The following is a 20,471-nucleotide window of genomic DNA, read 5'->3' on the forward strand; positions in this document are numbered from 1 at the left end:
GAGGGGGAAGCAGGCTCCCTGCTGAGCAGAGAGCCCGATGCGGGACTCGATCCCAGGACCCTGAGATCATGACCTGAGCCGAAGGCAGCGGCTTAACCCACTGAGCCTTAATGTTAATCCTGTTTACCATCCCCTACTCTGTCCAGGCACTGCGCTGAGCACCTAGGATCACTATGTCATTTAATCCACGCAGTAACTCTACCAGAGAGACTGTTGCTAGCCGCTTTTCCTCGTGGCAGATGAGGAAACCAGACACTCACAGAGGTTACCTCAGTCGCCTACAGTGGCACACAGTACAGGAAGGAATTAGCATTCGAACTGCTAGAAAGAGCCCAAGTATAGAAATTATGGTCTGTGTCAACAGTGGGGGATTAAGTTTATGACTGAGTTAAGTTTATGACTGAGGAATTTTCTAGTTTAGTCTAACTGAGGGCTCATATGTAAATACTGCATTTACACATGGATTTTCCCCTATAGGACTCTGCTGCTTTATGTACTGTTAGCTTTGGTCACAATTAGCTGGATCTTTAAACCACCCACAGGAATGGCTGACCTGAGAGTTAAGTCCCTTTAAGGCACATTTTCAATTAGCAGAGGAAGACATAGTGCTGTCAAGGCTTGACATCCAGACCAAGAGCTCCTTTCCGCTCAGGGTTATTTCTCAGGGCGCATGGTTGGGAGATGGTCACATTCCCCCAGCCGGCGGCTACACCAGTGACCTTTAATGCCAGTTTAGCATAAATATATTTTGACATTTCAAACAAATTAATGTATTTTTACAAGGTGGGGCAACCACCACAAATTAGGCCAAATGGTTTGCCTGTAGGCCAGGTCACCAGGCAGAGATTCCAGAACTTGCCTGCTGTTCCATCTCTTTCTGCTCCCACCCCCAAAGGAAATGTTTCTTTGTCCCCAGAAATCATGTGGACAAGTGCCAGCAACCCTCAGGGATTAACCAGAGCTTTACCTTAGTAACTCAGAATTCTAGGGTCTCTGTAACTAACAGATGCTAATTCTCACTGCCAGAATCAGCTCAAGGATTCCGTTCCATATATTACGTTGTGTGTTATGGAAATGCCTCGGTAGTAAATATAGTGTTTCTATTGTGTGGCTATAAAGCACCAGTTCCTTGAAAAATTATCTGGAAATGGGAGTATTTAACACGAGAAGGATATAAAAGGAACTGACAACCTAAGGGAGGTGAAAATGTCCAGGTTCTGAAAAGGCAGACCTTGGATTACTAAGTAGCCACACATCTTTCATTTGAGCAGATTTCATAGACAAGCTGCCCAGCCAAATCAAATGGGAATTAAAGGGATTCTGTGTAGCTAGTACAGAAAGTATTTCAGAAGCACAAAGGCCACTTTAGTCACAGGAAACTGCCAGAGGGTGACTTATTTGATGGAAAAGAAAACAAACAGACACAATAGCTGGTGTATTTTTGAGGCAATATTAAATCTAATAAACATGACACCAATAGTATTGACTTAAATCAGGTGGGGTGAGTTGAAGAATTTAACAGCTTATCTTCCAACTACCAGCCTCTATCTCCAGAGGCAGCCTTGACAGCAGAGAACAGAGTCCAAAACATGTCCTTCTCTGACTCCTGCCAGGTGTGTGCCGTCCCCGGCCTCTGCCCTGGCCTCAGCTCTCAGAATGGAGATAATTAGAACGTCATTTCTGCCAGCTTTGTTTTTTCTGGGTCACTGACTTCAGACTTGATCGAAATAGGAGTGCTGTACTGAAATAAATTCATTTCCTCTTCCTCAGCCAGCCCCAGGTTATTTCCTGGGGGACTGTGCTCCACAGGAGCCGCGCGCGCAGACAGCTGCTGTACGGGAGCGACAGTGTGTATGGAGGGCCAGAGCAAGGGCTCCTGGTGGAGGAGGCGACACCCTCCACAGCAGTGGCTCTCCTTCTCCCTCTCCCTCTTGGTGACAGGGCGCTGACAGGCGCAGGCCTCAGACAGATGTGCTGAGGAACACATCACAGCAAACGGCTCCGGGAGCTGTTAAAGCTGGTGTTTAGTGTTTATCCAATGGCCTCGGTCTGAAAGGCTCTGTAGAACATGCATAACACAACTCAGCTTTATACTCCATTAGTATTCAAATTCCTAGCTGCCCAGAGGCATATGGTGCTGACCAGGGAAGGCCAGTCTATATGGAGGTCAACGGCATGCAGAGACATGGGGTTAGACACTCAGAAACAGGAACAGAAAGCACCAAGTGGTACGGGGGGAAGGCCAAAGACAACCTTTGTCTTCATTACAACATCCCCAGTTGCCCTCCGTTAAGACGCAAAATGAAAGGGAAGGCCTGTCTCACAGTGGCCTTTGTGCACTTCATTACTAAGAGTAAGGCCTCTTCCAGCCAGGGATGGAGTGGGCCTCCCAGTGTAGTGGGAGTCCGGATCTTGTTTTCAGACTTACAGATTCAGTGAAAAAAAACTGAAAGTTTCCTTGGGCTTTCACTCAAGGCAAGAAAAGTAGCCAAATTCCTGTTTCTATTTTGGCCAAGAATGGGCCAGCTTTGTCTGTCTTTGTCCAACCTAAGGGAAGAGCTAGTGAAGCTATGTCTGGTTGGCATGTATGTCCCAAGCGCCTAGCACAACGTTGGACCCAAGATACAACACACACTCACACAGAGCAGTCCTTTTGATTCTGACTGCCCTTAACATGCCTCAAATCCATCTTCTTCTCTCCATGCCCACTGCTACCATCCTAATTAAGGCACGCTCATACCGCACCTGGCCCACTGCACAAGCCTCCTAACTGCAGGCCTGCCTCTTCTCCTGCCTCCTTTACTAGTATCGTCTCAATAGCAGCCAGTGTGTTTCCTCTAGAACCCAGATATGTCACCCCCCTACTTAAAGCCCTTTAGTGGTCTCTCTCACCCATCAGCACAAAGCTGCACATTACCAGGTGTATTAATGGGCTAGGACTTCTGTAACAAAATACTCTGACTCTTGGTTTCAACTCAGGTTGTAATCTTGGGGTCGTGGGATCGGGCCCTACATTGGGCTCCCTGCTCAGCATGGTCGGCTTGAGATTCTCTCTCCCTTTCCCTCTTCCCCTCCCACTCCTGCTCGCTCGCTCGCTCTCTCTCTCTCTCTCTCTGAAATAAATAAATCTTTTTTTTAAAATACCATAGACTGGATGGCTTTAACGAGACAAATTTATTTTCTCACAGTTCTGGAGGCTATAAGCTCAAGATCAAGGTGTTGGCAGCTTTGGTTTCTCCCGAGGCCTCTTACTGTGCCCTCACGTGGGCTTTCCTTTTCTTATAAGGACACCAGTCTTGCTATATTAGAGCCCCACCCTCATGATTTCTTTTCATTTTATTTATCTCTTTAAAGGTTCTGTTGCCAAATAGCGGGTTGCATGAATTTAGGGGGAACATAATTCAACCCATAATACCTAGCCACTGACAACCTCCTTATTTTCATTGCCTACTGCTCCCATACATTCAGCATTTATTATGCTTACTGAATTGTTTGTAGTAACCTCAGTGGGCCACACCATCTCCAAACTCTGGACATTTGCCTGTGCTGTTCCCTCTCCCTATGATTGCTTTCAATGCTGCTCCTACACCCCCAAGTCCCCTTTTCACCCCATTTCTCCCCTACTGGTCATTTCCAGTAGTATCTTCTCTGAGAATATCCTGCCTCATGGTTTCTAATGTTGGTGAAGTGCTCTTATACCCTCTTCACTGCTTCCTTCTCATAACATGGAGAATAATTGCTTAATGGCCCTTCCAAGGGCTCCACTAGACCATGAGTCATTTGAAGGCAGAGGCTGTGTGACGGCTTTCTTTTGAATCCCCATAGCCTAGCACAAGTCTTTGCCCAAAGAAGGTACTCAGCAAATATTCAATGAAAGAACAAATTCACCTGTTAGCAAGAAAAGAGAGATGTAGACTGAGGCAGGTCAAGCTAGGTGGCCATGCATTGTGACTTAGGACTCCACATCACCGACTGATAAACAGTGCCTGAGTATTCCACAAGATGGATGCGAGGTCTGTGCTAATGGAAGGTTCTGTCCCAAAAGGTTGCTGTTACAGTAAAATCATCAAGTTACTCTGGCACTGTATTTTCCAGAAGCCTCTATGACTTTGCTCTTCCATGTATCTACAGGACAGTGAAAGAGATCTGTATGTCATAGAGATGCAGAAGCCCTAGAACATTGGTCCTTAAACTTGAGTGTGCATCAGAACATGTTGGAAAGCTTATTAAAACACAGATGACTGGGTCCCACCCCCAGGGTTTCTGATTTAAAAGGTCTAGGTTGAGGTCTGAGAATTTGCATTTCTAACAAGTTCCCCAGTGATGCTGTTGCTGGTAGTCTGGAGATCACACTCTGAAACAAACACTGCTCTAGGAGATCCTTCTGGAATTATTGAAAACTAATTTTCATTATGTTGGAAATGGTATAAATGATAAATATGTCTCCCGGAACATTTGATCAACCACCCTGCCCCAACTTTGCCAGACAACACTGACATTGCTAAAATTCGTGAGACGGAGGAACCGATAAGCTGATTTTTCTTTCAAGGTAAAACTGCCCCTGGAAAGATATTGTAACCTAATGGCGTGTGTTCTGCTCTTTTTGCAGGTGCGATTAGAGTGGCCAACAGACCTTGCAGTCAATCCCATGGACAATTCATTGTATGTCTTGGATAACAACATTGTGCTGCAAATTTCTGAAAACAGGCGTGTGCGGATCATTGCAGGGCGCCCCATTCACTGCCAGGTGCCAGGCATCGATCATTTCTTGGTCAGCAAGGTGGCAATTCACTCCACTCTGGAGTCAGCCAGGGCCATCAGCGTCTCCCACAGCGGGCTGCTCTTCATAGCTGAAACAGACGAGAGGAAAGTAAACCGCATTCAGCAAGTCACCACCAACGGAGAGATCTCCATCATAGCTGGTGCCCCTACTGACTGTGACTGCAAAATTGATCCCAACTGTGACTGTTTTTCAGGTATGACCTTTTTAGCAATTCACCAGCTCCCTCTCTCTGTTTCCAAAAGAAAAACGCACAACAGAAAGGCCAAAAGGAAAACCAAAGTGTTATTTGTAAACATTAGTGTGAGTGAGTGGAGAAAGTGATGGGTTGGGGCCACATAGCCTAGTATCTGGTCATTGCTCTGCAACCAACTAACCAAGTGACTCTGGGAAAGCCACAAGACCTCCTCATGACTCGCTTACCTCATCTGTTAGAGATGTCACTTCTCTCAGTGATATAACCTTGCTGTACTGAGGGTAAGCTACTATAACAAAGATTTAATACTCAAGTTAAAATCACTATATAAATATAAGATCATGACATGATTTGTACTTTGGAGAAAAGGAAACACGGTAAAACCTGCATTTACTGATTTAGCTAAGGAAAAAATTACTTCCCCTAAGTGACTGGTTTCCAAGTGAATAGTGCTTGCTATTTGAAACCCAAAGTGGGATGCCTGGGTAGCTCAGTCTGTTAAGCGTTCAACTCTCGATCTCAGCTCAGGTCTTGATATCAGGGTGTTGAGTTCAAGCCCTACATTAGGCTCCAGACTAGGTGTGAAGCCTACTTTAAAAAAAAAATTCTGAACCCCAAAGAGACTAGAGCAGACTGCTTTGAAGGTACATGGCAAAATAAAATCCCACAGTGGAGGGTTTTCAGGACATTAGTCTACTACTTGGACTGTTTAAAAAATGCCCAGGGAGGCCTGGGTGGCTCAGTCGGTTAAGAGTCTGCCTTCCTTCAGGTCGTGATCCCAAAGTCCTAGGATTGAGTCCCACATCCGACTCCTTGCTCAGCAGGAAGCCTGCTTCTCCCTCTGCCTGCCACTCCCCCGCTTGTGCTCTTTCTCTCTCTAACAAATAAGTAAGCGAAATCTTTAAATTTAAAAATAAATAAGTAAAAATCAATTAAGAATGTCCAAAATTTTCTTCCTAGACAATGCTGCCCATTACTTCCAACTGAAATATATATACATATATATAGTATATTATATTATAATGTATTATATATTATATATAAAAGTATATTATATATAAATACATATATGTGTGTGTGTATATATATATGTGTGTGTGTGTGTATATATATATATATATATATATATATATATATATACCTTTTCCCCAAAACATGAGGTAGATATTCCAGATAACAAACACTCCTCTAAATGTCAATAGATACATTTATTGCCGGGATGTGGAAATCCCTCCATGCTACCTGCAGTCCTATTAAACTGCTCATCTGGGCCCAAAAGATTCTCTTAACCTTTGCCTTTTCTTGGGCTAGAGGAATCAAGAATGAGCAACTTGGTCGATACGACTTTTGATCAATATTTCCAATGTTTTCCTGGACAATTAGTTTTATACTTCTTTTGCTAATTTATATCTTTCATCCAAGGCAAATCTAATGTTTATTCCAGTTATCAAATTTGATGTTCTGAATCATTGTTGCACTTACAGACTTAGTGTACTTTGACAGTGTGACAATGGGAATTAGCCAAAGAAAGTTCCTGTAAGCATAGTAGAATTGGAAAGTCCTGAGGTGGGTAGGTCCACAAGCACTGACAGGCATGAATCTCATGGATTTCCAGCCACATTCTGTGCAGCTTCCATTATTTCCTGTTTTTGTATCTTGTGATATAATAGATACTGAACTGCAGGATTGAGGATTTCACAAAACTGATATTAACTGAGATAATTTCATCTCACTGTTCATCTTCGCTGGTACTGACTCAGGAATTCTGAATAAGTTTCAAATTTGTCAAGGGAGGGGAATGCAGAGAATAATGATTCACTGATTGTTCCCTTTCAAATGATTCTTTCCTTTTAGACATCCTACTTTTAAGTCATCTCCATACCCAACGCGGGGCTTGAACCTGTAACCCAAGATCAAGAGTCACATGCTCCGCTAACTGAGAGAGCCAGGCACTCCTAAAATGACTCTCGATGTACAATGATTTCTGTATATGGTTATGTTCTTACAAATGCTTGCGATGACAATCATTAAAATTGTGGTCTTTATCTCACAGGTGATGGTGGCTATGCCAAAGATGCAAAGATGAAAGCCCCCTCCTCCTTGGCAGTGTCGCCTGATGGTACCCTATACGTCGCAGACCTTGGGAATGTTCGAATTCGTACCATTAGCAGGAACCAAGCCCACCTGAATGACATGAACCTTTACGAGATCGCTTCACCTGCCGACCAAGAGCTCTACCAGTTCACTGTCAATGGAACCCACCTGCACACCTTGAACTTGATAACAAGGGACTATGTATATAATTTCACCTATAATGCCGAAGGTGACTTAGGTGCAGTTACCAGCAGCAATGGCAACTCTGTGCACATTCGCCGTGACGCAGGCGGGATGCCCCTTTGGCTTGTGGTGCCTGGCGGGCAGGTGTACTGGCTGACCATAAGCAGCAATGGAGTCCTGAAAAGAGTGTCAGCCCAAGGCTATAATCTGGCCTTGATGACCTATCCAGGAAACACGGGGCTTTTGGCTACCAAAAGTAATGAAAATGGATGGACAACTGTTTACGAGTAAGTTTCTCATTCTCAACATAGGCTTTATTAGGCTTTTATTTGAAATTATATTATAGTGGGAAAATGGCTTAGTAATTGCTGGGTGTTACATGCTATTTTCTCCTAAGAACCACAATAAAAAAACAAAAAGTCAAGGAGAAAATTTTACCTAACTCCTAGGGTTCAAACCCATTTCTCCAGAGCCATTTTGCAGAACATAATAATGAAAACACAGACTGAATGAAGAATCAGGTGTGGCACTGCAGGAGAGAGGAATGAGGTAGAAGCCTAAGTACTCACGAAATTTACAGCATAGCTGGGAAAACAAGGTAAATTTTCATTTAAATAACAAAACTGAGAAAATAGTTCTAAAGCAACAAAGAAGCAGTGTGGCTTAACTAGTATTTATTGATCCCTGTGGGGTTTAATGAATGAATAAATGAATGTGTGCCCAGCCCAGCCCAGCCCAACTCAGTATAAGTTGCTGTGGGAGGTAATAGAATTTAAAATATAAGAAGTGGACGCTGGCAAGGGAGTGTAAATGGGAGAGGCTGCGTGCCATTGGCTGCTTCGGTGAGATGTGGAGCGATGCTCCTGCACAGGCTTGGGCTTCCTCGATTTCCCTGCCCAAGTCAAAGAATCTGCCACAGACTGGCATTCGCAGACTGCATCTGTAATGACTTTGTTTAACTGGGAATTAACACAGGGTGTGTCTGACAGCAAGCTACTAGAAAGTGTCATGACACGGAAGGAGACCATTGCCCTTGCTTTTCCATGCATGGACGACCTTGTTTTCAGGTCAACTCATTTAGAATGCTGGTCTGCCACCACTTGACAAGCATCTTTTCTACAAAAGGGAATTGCTGAATTTTTCACCAGTGTACTGAGTGAAGATAATCTATGGAATCTGAACCCAGAGTCTAAGGTGGCATCAAAGTTGAAAAGTGTGACGAGTAGAAATGTTAAGTATGAGGGGTTCCTGGTGTGAGTATTCTGTAAGGGTGCAGAGAATATGAAGCGGATATGTCCAATCCCATGAAAGCCTCCTGAGGAAAGGGACAAAACAATCGGCCTTCACATTTTGGATCATTTCCCAAAGAAATGCCACTTATACAATAAAGCTGGACAGCTATTTTAGTTTCACTTAGAAATATGTATTCAGTTGTTTCTGTTGCAAGTCTTACTCTTTTGTTTGAAAACTTACATCTTAATAAGAGTAATAAAAGCCACTGTTCACTGAAGCTTTACTATGTGACAAGTAGCAGCCTGAGTGATTTACATACATTTTTTATTAGATCCCCAAAATAACAACATGGGATAGTTGCTCCTGGTATGGCATTTTATGGATGAGGAAGCAGAGGCACAGAATGCTTAACTTGTCCTGATTCACACAGATGTCTAGGTTGCAAACTCCCAACAGTCTGACTCAAGAGCTCCAATTTTTAAATATACCACCATGAAGAAAGATAGTTTCTAATGAGAGTATCTTTCAAAAATTCATGCAAGATCACACCACAGATGAAATTAGACAACTATTTCAAAAGCTAATGGTTAACTTCAGTCAAGTTACAAGAAATGGCTGAAATATGAACTAGTTTTCAAAATAGCCAGTTCAACCATTCATTCACTTAGTCATCAATTCATTACACTGTACACTTTACAAATATTCCATTTATTTGTCAACTATACTTCAATAAAGCTAGAGGAGAAAAAAGCAAAACTAACTAGTCCATTTACTTATTTAACAAATATTTACTGAGCACCTACTCTGTGCCAGGCAGTACAGCTGTGAATGAAACAGATAAAAATTCTTACCTTCAAGCCACCTGGCCAGTTCAGTCTGTAGAGCTTGAGACTCTTGACCTTGGGGTCATCGGTTCAAGTCCCACATTGGGTGGGGAGCCTACTTAAAATTTTTTTTAAAAATGTTTTTTTTAAATCTCTACCTTCATACAGCTTACATTATACTGGAGGGAGACAAGTAAAATGTACAGAATTTCAGATGGTGCTAAGTTCTGTGGAAAATAAAGCAGGGTAAAGGAGATCAATAGTGTGAGGCAGAAGGGGTTTTTCTTTTGGGTACATGGTCAGGGAAGTCCTCATTAAGAAGGTGGCATTTGGGGTACCTGCATGGCTCAGTGGGTTAAAGCCTCTGTCTTCTGCTCAGGTCATGATTCCAGGGTCCTGGGATCGAGCCCCACCTCGGGCTCTCTGCTCAACAGGGAGCCTGCTTCCGCCTCTCTCTACCTGCCTCTCTGTCTACATGTGATCTCTGTCTGTCAAATAAATAAATAAATCTTTTTTTTAAAAAAAGGAAGGTGACATTTGAGTAAATACCTGTAGGAGGTGAGGGAGTAAACCATATGGATATCTATGAGGAGGGAAGAGAAGGAACATTCCAGGCAGAGTGAACAGCAAGTGCAAAGGCCCTGCAGCAGGAGCCAACCTGATGTGTTGAAGGAATACTAAGGCAGCCACTATGACTGGAATGGAGTAAAAATAGTGGGGAGATAAAATCAGCGAAGTGGCCAGGGCTACTTCATGGAGGACTTTGTGGTCTTCCGTAAAGATTTTTACTTTTACGCTGAAGTAAGATGTAGAACCACTGGAGAATTTTAAGTAAAGGAGTGACAGAATCCGACTTACATTCCATCTGTATTGAAGACATCCAACTGTATGGTGAAAACAGGGGAGCCTAGTGGTGTAGAGGGGAGAGGTTTGCAATACTCCAAGCAGAAGATGATGACTTAGACCAGGGAGTAAGGGCAGTGATAAGTGGTAAAATTCTAAGTTTATCTTGGCAGTCGATCTATCAGGACTTAACCAATAGTTTGGATGTGGAGAGAGGAGAAGGAGGGTTAGAGATAACTCCAAATGTTTTCACCTGAGCAACTAGATGATAGACTTTCTATTTATCCACACAAGGAAGACTGCACACGGAGTGCATTTACAAATACCATAGGCTCTCATTCATACGTGGAACTTAAGAAACAAAACAAATGAGCAAGGAAAATAAGAGAGACAAACCAAGAAGCAGACTCTTAACTCTAGAGAACACATTGATCATTCCCAGAGGTGAGGTGGGAGAGGGGATGGTTGACACAGTGGATAGGGATTGAAGACTATACTTATTATGATGAAAAATAAAATAAAATTATTAAAAATTTTTTAAAAAGTTCTTCAACTATATTGGGAGAAGCTTAAAATGAAACACCAGGTTAGTTAACCAAACTTTGGGTCAAAACTATTGGCATCATTTATGGACCTGTGGTAATTTTTTTAAATTTGATTTCAAAGGTAAATGATTACATTGACATGATTGTAATAAATTATGTGATGAGTGTAAGAAGAAGAGAACTCATCTGAGGAAGTTTGCTATAAAGAGGAGCAGAGAGGGTGCCTGGGTGGCTCAGTGGGTTAAGCCGCTGCCTTCGGCTCAGGTCATGATCTCAGAGTCCTGGGATCGAGTCCCGCATCGGGCTCTCTGCTCAGCAGGGAGCCTGCTTCCTCCTCCCTCTCTCTCTGCCTGCCTCTCTGCCTACTTGTGATCTCTCTCTGTCAAATAAATAAATAAAATCTTTAAAAAAAAAAAAAAGAGGAGCAGAGAGAATGGACCTGGGGCAGAGGGAATGCGGCAAACAGAAGGAGTGGTTTTAATGACAGAAATAACAGTATATTTGCATACCGATGAAAAGGATCCAATAGAGACAGCGTAAACAGACGTTAGACATTATTTTACAAACGAGGAAACTGAGGCCTAGATAGAGATAGAACTTCCCTGTTCACATTGCTAGCTGGCTGGGTCTCGAGTCGGGTCTTCGAGCGTCTAATTCGGTGTTCTTTCCACTACTATCCCCATTGCCTCCCGGAAAAAAGAGGAGGATATGGGATTGCAAGAGTGACCGTGGGAAGTCTGGGAAGTGAGATTTTCCCGTCCAGTAGCAGGAAAGGTGACAGAAAGGGAGAGTAAACAGTCATTTTTTCCTTCTCCCTCCTTAACTCCAGCCAGGACGATGCTGAAACCCTTCTGACCAAAAAAGCATCTGTAGAGAGAAAGTCCCTTTTCCTCCTGAAGCACTCCCTTCTGGTGCTGAGCAGGAGTCCCCAGCAAGACACTGCCCCTTGTCCCTTCTGACCTGCACAGAAAAGAATGAGCAATTTCCCAACCTACATAATGTAACTAATCCTGCTTACTGCCTTCTCTGTACAAAATCGGACATCTTTCCCTTTTATCCCCCAACGTGTTAGCCAGTTCTGACCCCTCCTTCAAGTTTCCCTTTGTCCTTTCGAGGCTGAGGAACACAAAACTGGACCTACTATTCTCGTCGGAGTCAGAGGCCTGCAGTTCTCTGAGGTGAGGAGGCTGCCGCCTTCTGTGGCCAAAGGGGACAAACTGTTCGCCAAGGTGGAAATAGAAAGTCTGTTCTGAGTTGAGAGACAGAGAAACAGAAACAGAAGCAAAATTTGACAGGATGGAGGACGACCACGTACAGGTAGCAAAACCAGTAATCCATCCAGCTTTGATTATCTGTGGCAATGGAGAGGAGAAATGACCTAGATGACCCTGAAGAGTGGATCATCCAAATGGGATTTTAAAATGCTTCTTGTGCAGTGGTAGTATGTGGGCTTGTGTTGTGTAATGTGATGTTGTTTAAATAGTTCACTGATTTTCATAATTCCGTTGGACTTGGACCGGGATCAACATTGCACACCCCAAGTATTAGTACTTGATGCTTGACTGCCCCTGAGCATCCTGACCACAGAGAAATGGCTAACAGAGAGGTGATTGTCAAGACAGGAATACGGACCAAATGAGGCCAGTGTTTTGGCCCAAGGAGGCTGGCAGGTTCCTTACTGCTATGACCTTACAGCAGTGGGGGCCCAAGGGAGGGGCCCAGCAACTCACAGAGTAGGCAGGCCTCCTTTGCTCAAGAGGCTCAAAGAGTAGTTAGGATGCCCTTGCTTGTTTCCTAAGCATTGCCCTGGCAAAGGCTTCTGCTCTACAAAACTGGAACGGTCCCAGGCTGAGGCCAAAGCATCAGTGTGGTCACTGCTGCTGGTCCAGGCTGAGTGGACGGTTCTGCAGGCCCTTGCCCTTTGGACTCCTTGCCTGAAGGGAAGGAGATTTTGCGTTTATGTAATTTCTCAATCCCAGGTCTTCTGTATTCTCTTTCTGGACTTTGTTAGCCCATACCCCACTCCCCCAAAAAAGCCATTGACTGACCAGTTAGAAAGCCTTCATAATAGGCTGAGCTCCTCCTAGGCTATTTTATAAATGCTCCATTTCATGGAAGATGGCTAATGACGGATTCTCCCTCCTCCCTGGCAAGATTAGAAGAAGAGGTAGGGTCAAGGTAAACAAGCCATGTCTCTGGGTGAGATATTTACCTGGGCATAGGACACGATTCCCATGTAAGAACTGGTTATATAATCCATCCAAACATATCAATATGTTTCCAGTGTTTTCTAGAATCTCAGAGTAGAGAGGGAGCTAAGGAACCATGTGGCCCAGCCCCCCGCCTCCAGGCAGGCAAAGGATTTCAGTTAGGCAAGAACAGAGAATTGTCAACTGTTCCTTCGGGTCTCCAGAGACAGAGACTCTCGACACCTCTGCTCAGTCACCTCTCCATGTGTGTGCTTTATGCCCTTGACAAGGATCAAGAATGGACAGACAGAACTGCCACGGGCCATGCTGGGGACAACTGCAATCGACACAGGGAGTGAACAGAAGCAAGAGAGGCTACTGGCCCAAAAAGCTTCCTGGGGCTGGTAGGGAAGATTAGCTGCAGCACACAGGACGTGTACGGAAGCTGAGCCTACCCTCCCAACACCACCATCGCTGGCTCTGTCTCCTCTCTAAGCACATGGGATGTCAGATCCACCCATCTCTTCCATTTCCACAGAAATCATCTTATTTCACTCATGCAACAAGTAGGCGTAATGAGAATCTCCTCTGTAGCAGATACCAAGAATACAGGCGTGAATGAGACCTGGGGGTCCATCCGTCCCTCTATGGGTATGAGTTTACAGCCTAGTAAGGAAGACAAGTCCCAATGATTGGCAATCACAATACATTGAATAAAGGCAAGAAGCCCCTGTCTTCTTACACAAATGAAGGCTGCAGCCTTCCTGCAGGTCCCGCTTGTCCACATAACCCTTTCCAAGATTTGCTGCCCCCAAGGTACTGCTTTCATCGTACTGTTCTCTCCTTGCAAAGTCTTCTGTACCTCTGCATTCTCCACTGCTTCCCTGCTTTCCTCCAGAGCCCAGTACCCCAGGTTCCTTCTGCTCTGGTTGCAACATGCCTCTCGACTTGATCACGTGCTACCCTACTAGAGGAACCTTGTGCCCCAGCAACCCAGGTCTTCTCCTGGACATCCCATCCACTGGCATGCTTTCCTTCATACCATCACCTGTCTTTGTAATGCCCTCCTCTCCACCCCCATCTTTACCTATCCAGGGACTGAGCTCTACCTACCTTCCAGAATTCAAATACCACCTTTTCTCTTCCTTCTTTTCTGCTCGGCACAGTCGAAAATGACTTCTGTCCCTTCTGAGCTTTGACAGCTTGTTTATGGAAGAACATGGCAATATTCTGGCATTAGAGTGATTTGTGTGAATGTCTTATCTGCCCCACTAGACTTTGCATTTCATTCAGCACTATATCTCCAGTACCTAGCACGAGACTGGTATTTATTGAATAAAGGGCAAGTGGAGATAGGATGGCATTATGGACTTGGAGCCAAATCAAAGGAAGCCAAATGAAGTGATTGGCGAGGAAGGGGAATCCAGTATTTCCTACAGAATGTTAATTAGGTTGATCAGGTTTCTGTCACGAGAAGGTAAAGAGGGTCTGTTTCCCTTTAAAAAGTAAGTAATGAATTTTCCTTCTATAATCATTAATATTTTCTTAAAAGCAAAGGTGGGGGGCTTCTAGTTTTTACTCTGCATGGTTTAGCCCTGGCTTAAATTATTCTCAAGGGAAAAGGGTGGACTATCCCTTATGAGAAAATATCAGACCACATGTATTGTAAATAATGTGCAAATATCCCCCTACCCGAACTAAACTATATGCTCCTCAAGGACAAGAATGAATTCTGAACTTCCTGTATAAATGTTTTCTTTGCTCCAATGGGGCATGTCTGCATGCACACAAACACACACATACACAAAAGCACACAGCCTTTGAGGTGCTGAGAAAAATAATAGTTATACTCAATACTTCATTGATCAGTGCCCTGTGAGACCCTCATAGTGGAATTCTGTAAAATCAGGACAGGAAGGGACAATATGAGGGCAAATCTCCTCTCACCAGACCCGCTTTGAATGACTATGAAGGCGACAGTCATTCCCTGACCACACAATTCACCAGCCAGAATTTGCAGGCCTGGTTACGAGATTGCTACTCCAAGCCTTGGAAAGGAGGGGCTTGCTACCATGTAGTGGCCTGAGGGGATCAGTTGCAGCATACTGGCTTGTACTCTGCACCAAAGGATGCAGGCACCAAAGGGAAACACACAGCATAAGAGGTTTTGATTAAACTTGTATCTTTGACATTCAGTCTGGAAACATGCATTCCCCTGTGATGGAGAGAAAAAAATTCAAGCAAGCCATAAGAAATCAAAGGCTCCCTTTATTTCTTCGCCACTTTTGAGCAATCTATCCAAAGTTGTGGGAATTAGCAATGATGAATATTTCTGCCTGTCACTCTTCCTTTGGAAATGACACCACAAAAAAGAGGGGAGCCTATGTGTTTAGACCTAGGGCCATACAAAGGACAGAGACACCACACTGAAGATACTACCAAATGTGATCACTATGACTGACTGGCAGAATTGGGGTCTGCAAGTGTATTCGGTAAAGGGCTTTAGGGATATTTTGGGGGGTTTCCCTTCGTTTTTATTGAGATATAATTAACACATTACACTGTAGAAGTTTAAGGTATACAGCCTAATTACTTATGTATAAGACTGAGAAATGATGACCAAAACAAGCTTAGTTAATATTTATCATCTCACAGATACAAAAATATAGAGAGAGAAATGGTTTATTCCCTCTGATGAGAATTTTAGGGTCTACTCTCTTACCAAGTCTCCTATGTATGGTAGTACATCAGTGTTAGCTATAGTCAGCATGTCACACATTACCTCTCCAGTATCTATTTCTCTTATAACTGGAACTTTGTGTCTTTTGACTACCTTCCTTCAACTCCCCCAGCCACCCCCAACCCCACCTCTGGTAACCACCAATCTGATCTTTTCTGAGTTTGGTGTGTGGGGGGTTTTTTGTCTTAGATCCTACAAGTGAGACCATACACTATTTGTCATCGTGTGACATATTTCCCTTAGCGTTATGCCCTCCAGGTAGAGGGCTTTGCTTGTGATAGAGTTAAAGTCAAATACACACTTTCTTTTTTTTTTTGTAAAAAATAATAATTTTTAATATTCTTTATGTTACCGTGTGATGGGGTAGATTATTTTTTAAAACATTTATATTTTAAATTCCAATATGGTAAATATTAATAGATATAACTCATATAAATAAAGGTTTTTTAGGGTATCAATTTTTTTTCCAATTTATTTATTTTCAGAAAAACAGTATTCATTATTTTTGCACCACACCCAGTGCTCCATGCAAGCTGTGCCCTCTATAATACCCACCACCTGGTACCCCAACCTCCCACCCCCCCGCCACTTCAAACCCCTCAGATTGTTTTTCAGAGTCCATAGTCTCTCATGGTTCACCTCCCCTTCCAATTTACCCAAATTCCCTACTCCTCTCTAACGCCCCTTGTCCTCCATGCTATTGGTTATGCTCCACAAATAAGTGACTTTCAAAAAGGATGTATGTCCAGCCACAGAAAGGAAATCAGGTACTCTAACTTTCCAATACCCAGCAACTGGGCTGACCCCCAAAACCGTTGCCTCCCTCCTCAGAAAGGATCATGCAGCTACCTCCCAACTAGATCTATCCAGGTAATCACAGTCTTATCCAGGACTATAAATCTTTCCTTTCCAAATGTACTCCAGTCAATTTGGGAAGTGGGGATGGGAACAGAATATGTAGGAACATGGCTGTGCTCTTGGGAATCAGCTTTTAAATGTATAATTGAAGACAAACTGCACCAGCGACTGAGCTTAAAAGGTGTTTGAAGGAGCGGGGTGGTTAGGAAACCAGATTTATCCACAGGCCACTGCTAAGTTTCATTTGAATTTTTGGCCCTGGTACCTCTGCTCATAGATGGCTCAAAAGGCATCTGACCTTGACATCTTGCCCTGAGGAGTGGACACAACCACTGCCTTCACCTTTAGATGAAATCTTGCATTAAAACAAGAGGCTATGTGCCTGAAAAAGAAAGAAACTGCCCCCAAGCTGGAAAGCCCATTGGGAACTTGCATGCCTAGCATCTTAGGTCAGATTTCCTGAGGAATGAGGACGAGTGACCTTGCCAAGTTTTAAGGAAACTCCTTAGAAATGAGGAAAGGTAATCCAATGGGGCCGAGTTGCTGTCGATGGATGTGAAACGGAGAGGAACTGCCAGCCGAGTCTAGGCTGTTGGGACCCCAATCTCCCTGATGAGGAAGGCAGCTTCCTTCTATCTGCTGCCTAAAAACACCTCCCTACAGGGAAAAGCAACTTGGTATCTTGGGAAAATTAAAGGTAGACATTGTTTTCCTCTCCTGGAAGGAAGACCAGGCAGACAAGGTTGAGGTTGTGCTGGGCATTCCAGCCCTTCCACGGCCCTTTCTCATCAGGGCTCTGCATTTTGCAGCCAGAGCCCCAGAACAGACCATGGACAAAGGGGATGAGCAAGGGCCTGGATTCTGCCATTAACCGCAGACACAAACAGCACCCTTCAGCTTTTCCTTGATAATAAGGCCTGGGCTGCATAGCAGCAACATGCCAACACCCATTTTGAAGAATCCCCCCTTAAACAAAGGATGCCTCCAATTAAATAATTGGGCTTGGCATATCTGTGATATCAACTGACCTATTTGATTGTTTTCATTTGCATATGTGACTGTAGCCCCAAGTTCAGTTCTATCAGATAAAATAAGGTCCAGCCCCTTTGCCGACGCCTACCAAACACTGGTCTGGGTTTTAAAATTTGAGCAACTACCCAGGCTGAGTTCTTTAAAACCTAGTGAACTAACACTAAATCACTATGCCATTTTGCGTAATTGTCAGAGGAGGAAATAGTAGAGCCAGTCTTCGCCTTTGTGTCCAGGCTGTATTCTGCTCACTTTGGGTAAAAAGAATATAATTGTTTAACATTTTAAAAGCAAATAAAAGTGCTTAAATATTTTGTAATTTGCAACTTGAAAAGAAAACAGTAATGGGTTTCCAAGTGCATGTCTTTACTTTTAATGAAGTGTTTATTTTTCATGGTTCTATTGACAATAAAAGAACAGCTCCACATCAAAAGCCTTCAGGGAAGCAGTTTCCATTTGGAGGACAGTGAGATTGCCAATCATTCTGATTTTTTTTTATAAAGTAAACTCACTAAACTATATTTCCGGATATAGGTTATTGCCTATTATCCCAGGTAATTATTTTTTTTTGTCTCTTACTCATATAGGCAAATTACAACACATTATGTACTATATTATAGAAAGATTTTTTTAGAAAAAATTAACTGACACTGAGATCAGGGGGCTCCAGAATGTTTTAATGAACATGTTTCCATTATCTTCTGTGCTTGTTCATTTTGTTGGAAGAATGATTCATTCATTTCAAATTTGGCAACTTAAACAGCAGCAAATATAATTTTCCTATCACAATGCAAAATCAGTTTATTGCCCTTCCAGACGTTGGGGGCCGGTTGTGCCTCCCGTTCCTTTGCCAACAGCACCCTCTGCTGGTACTTATTATCCATCACATCTAGTGGGATCGACCCAAATCGCAAACGGAGGCCTCCCTGCAACATTACACACAGCAGGACATGATTCATAAATCAGTTTTCCACCCTGGTGATTCATTACCAGATATATTTTTTCTGTAAAACAGCACAGCTCAAGGAAGTCATCAAGAATTCAGAAGCTGCAAGAAATACCTTCGTTTGATTAATCATCTCTCTGACCTTTTTCTTCTTATTGAACAAGGTTAATAATACTTGTTATCACTCAAAGTTAAACTGTATTAGCTGCCAAGTGATTTTTATTTGCAAAGGCCTGTTATCACTGCCAAGAGGCTTCAAAGTTGGGATTGGTTACTTCCTCAGGTATGACCCCGAGGGACATCTGACCAATGCAACGTTTCCCACCGGAGAGGTCAGCAGCTTCCACAGTGACCTAGAGAAGCTGACAAAAGTGGAACTAGATACTTCCAGCCGTGAAAATGTCCTCATGTCAACCAACTTGACAGCAACTAGTACCATATATATTTTAAAACAAGGTAAGGATACTTCCCACTTCACCTGACTGTAGAGGTACCGTTCTTAATTTCCACCATCAAACCTCTGCCCACCGTTAATAAATAGAATTCACTTCCGGCTGAGAAGATGGCTTCTTCTCCTTGTTTTCCAGCTATGGGGGCTGAAACCCAAATAAAATCACACCGTTCTCAAAGTTCACGTAGCAACATTGGACCACATCTCTATGGGAGCGGTGAGGTTCAATCCCTGCCAAATCTGCTCTCCCTTCAACTCATTTCCCAGCACCCAGCTGTTTGTAAAGCTTGTTTAGGCTCTGATTGGGTTATATTAAAGAAATGAAGTCTGTGCCCCATCTGAGATTAGCATTCTAAATCAATGCTGACGTGGGTGAATAACATGGATGAATTGGGATGCACATCGAGGAAGAATATAAGTGAAAAGAGAGAATTAAAGTCTTGTTCTAGTCAGTGAGGAGCAGTGAGAAGAGTATGAATGGAAGAAAAATGAAGGGGGGAGGGATCAAGGGAGGGAGAGTGAGAGAAGAACATAGAAAGGAAGGAAGCGGGGGATGGAGGGAGCGAAGGAAAAGTTGCGTTTGGAAGAAATGTCTCAGAGGCTGAAGGGACATGGACACAAAGAAATTGTTTTCTCTCTGCCCAGTCATTAAGGACTCTTGTTAGGTTGTGGGGCCAGACGCAGAACTGCCCAGAGTTCAGGTTCACGCTAACATGATGAGTAGCAACCTTTGTCCGTGTAAGCATTTTGCAGGGTGTGGCAAGGGTGTGCAACAACCAAGTTCAATGCCAAGCTGAACTTCAGCCTCTTCTCCTTCTAGCTCCCAGCATATCAAACTGAGGAGGCCAACCCACCAGGTCAGAGAAGGATTTCGTGAGGGAGTTCTTTAAAAATGAAAAAGACAAGCCAGAAACAGCCTCCAGTATTAGATAGGAATCTTTTATCCAAGAAACAAGATAGCCCAGCTAGGCGAATAACAAGACCCAAACGGACAGAGAGTGCATGTGGCTGGTCTAGCCCAGAAGGCATTTGGGTCCACAGCAACCCACCTGCTCATCCTTCCCCACACTTGCCTCCGGAACCTAAACTTGGCTCTCCTCTGCTTCCTGCACTTCCCTTTTTTCCCCTTGTCCTGCTTTGCTCCTCTGCCTACAGAAAACACCCAGAGTACCTATCGGGTGAGCCCGGACGGCTCCCTACGTGTGACCTTTGCCAGCGGGATGGAGATCAGCCTCAGCTCAGAGCCCCACATCTTGGCCGGGGCGGTCAACCCCACCCTGGGCAAATGCAACATCTCCCTGCCCGGAGAGCACAATGCGAACCTCATCGAGTGGCGGCAGCGCAAGGAACAAAACAAAGGCAACATTTCAGCTTTTGAAAGGAGACTGAGGGTAAGCCTTGACCGGATGCGAGATACAGAACTTCTGTTTTATGTTTGAAAATCACAGAGCTGGGCGCCTGGGTGGCTCAGTGGTTTAAAGTCTCTGCCTTCGGCTCAGGTCATGATCCCAGAGTCCTGGGATCGAGTCCCGCATCGGGCTCTCTGCTCAGCGGGGAGCC

At 43.9% G+C, this 20,471-nt stretch overlaps 1 protein-coding gene across 1 annotated transcript in view; it reads left to right on the forward strand.

Annotated features, from left to right (window-relative positions):
* The window catches only part of TENM1 (teneurin transmembrane protein 1), a 792,472-nt gene that overhangs the window by 742,408 nt on the left and 29,593 nt on the right, over positions 1 to 20,471 (forward strand). Inside the window, exons 26-30 of the mRNA XM_044235713.1 lie at positions 4,610 to 4,976; positions 7,030 to 7,540; positions 18,744 to 18,916; positions 19,048 to 19,128; positions 20,067 to 20,302. Of these exons, the coding sequence (XP_044091648.1) occupies positions 4,610 to 4,976; positions 7,030 to 7,540; positions 18,744 to 18,916; positions 19,048 to 19,128; positions 20,067 to 20,302 (1,368 nt within the window). The remainder of the gene's footprint in view (positions 1 to 4,609; positions 4,977 to 7,029; positions 7,541 to 18,743; positions 18,917 to 19,047; positions 19,129 to 20,066; positions 20,303 to 20,471) is intronic.

This window comes from Neovison vison, chromosome X, assembly GCF_020171115.1.
Source record: "Neovison vison isolate M4711 chromosome X, ASM_NN_V1, whole genome shotgun sequence".
NCBI classification, from domain to species: Eukaryota; Metazoa; Chordata; class Mammalia; order Carnivora; family Mustelidae; genus Neogale; species Neogale vison.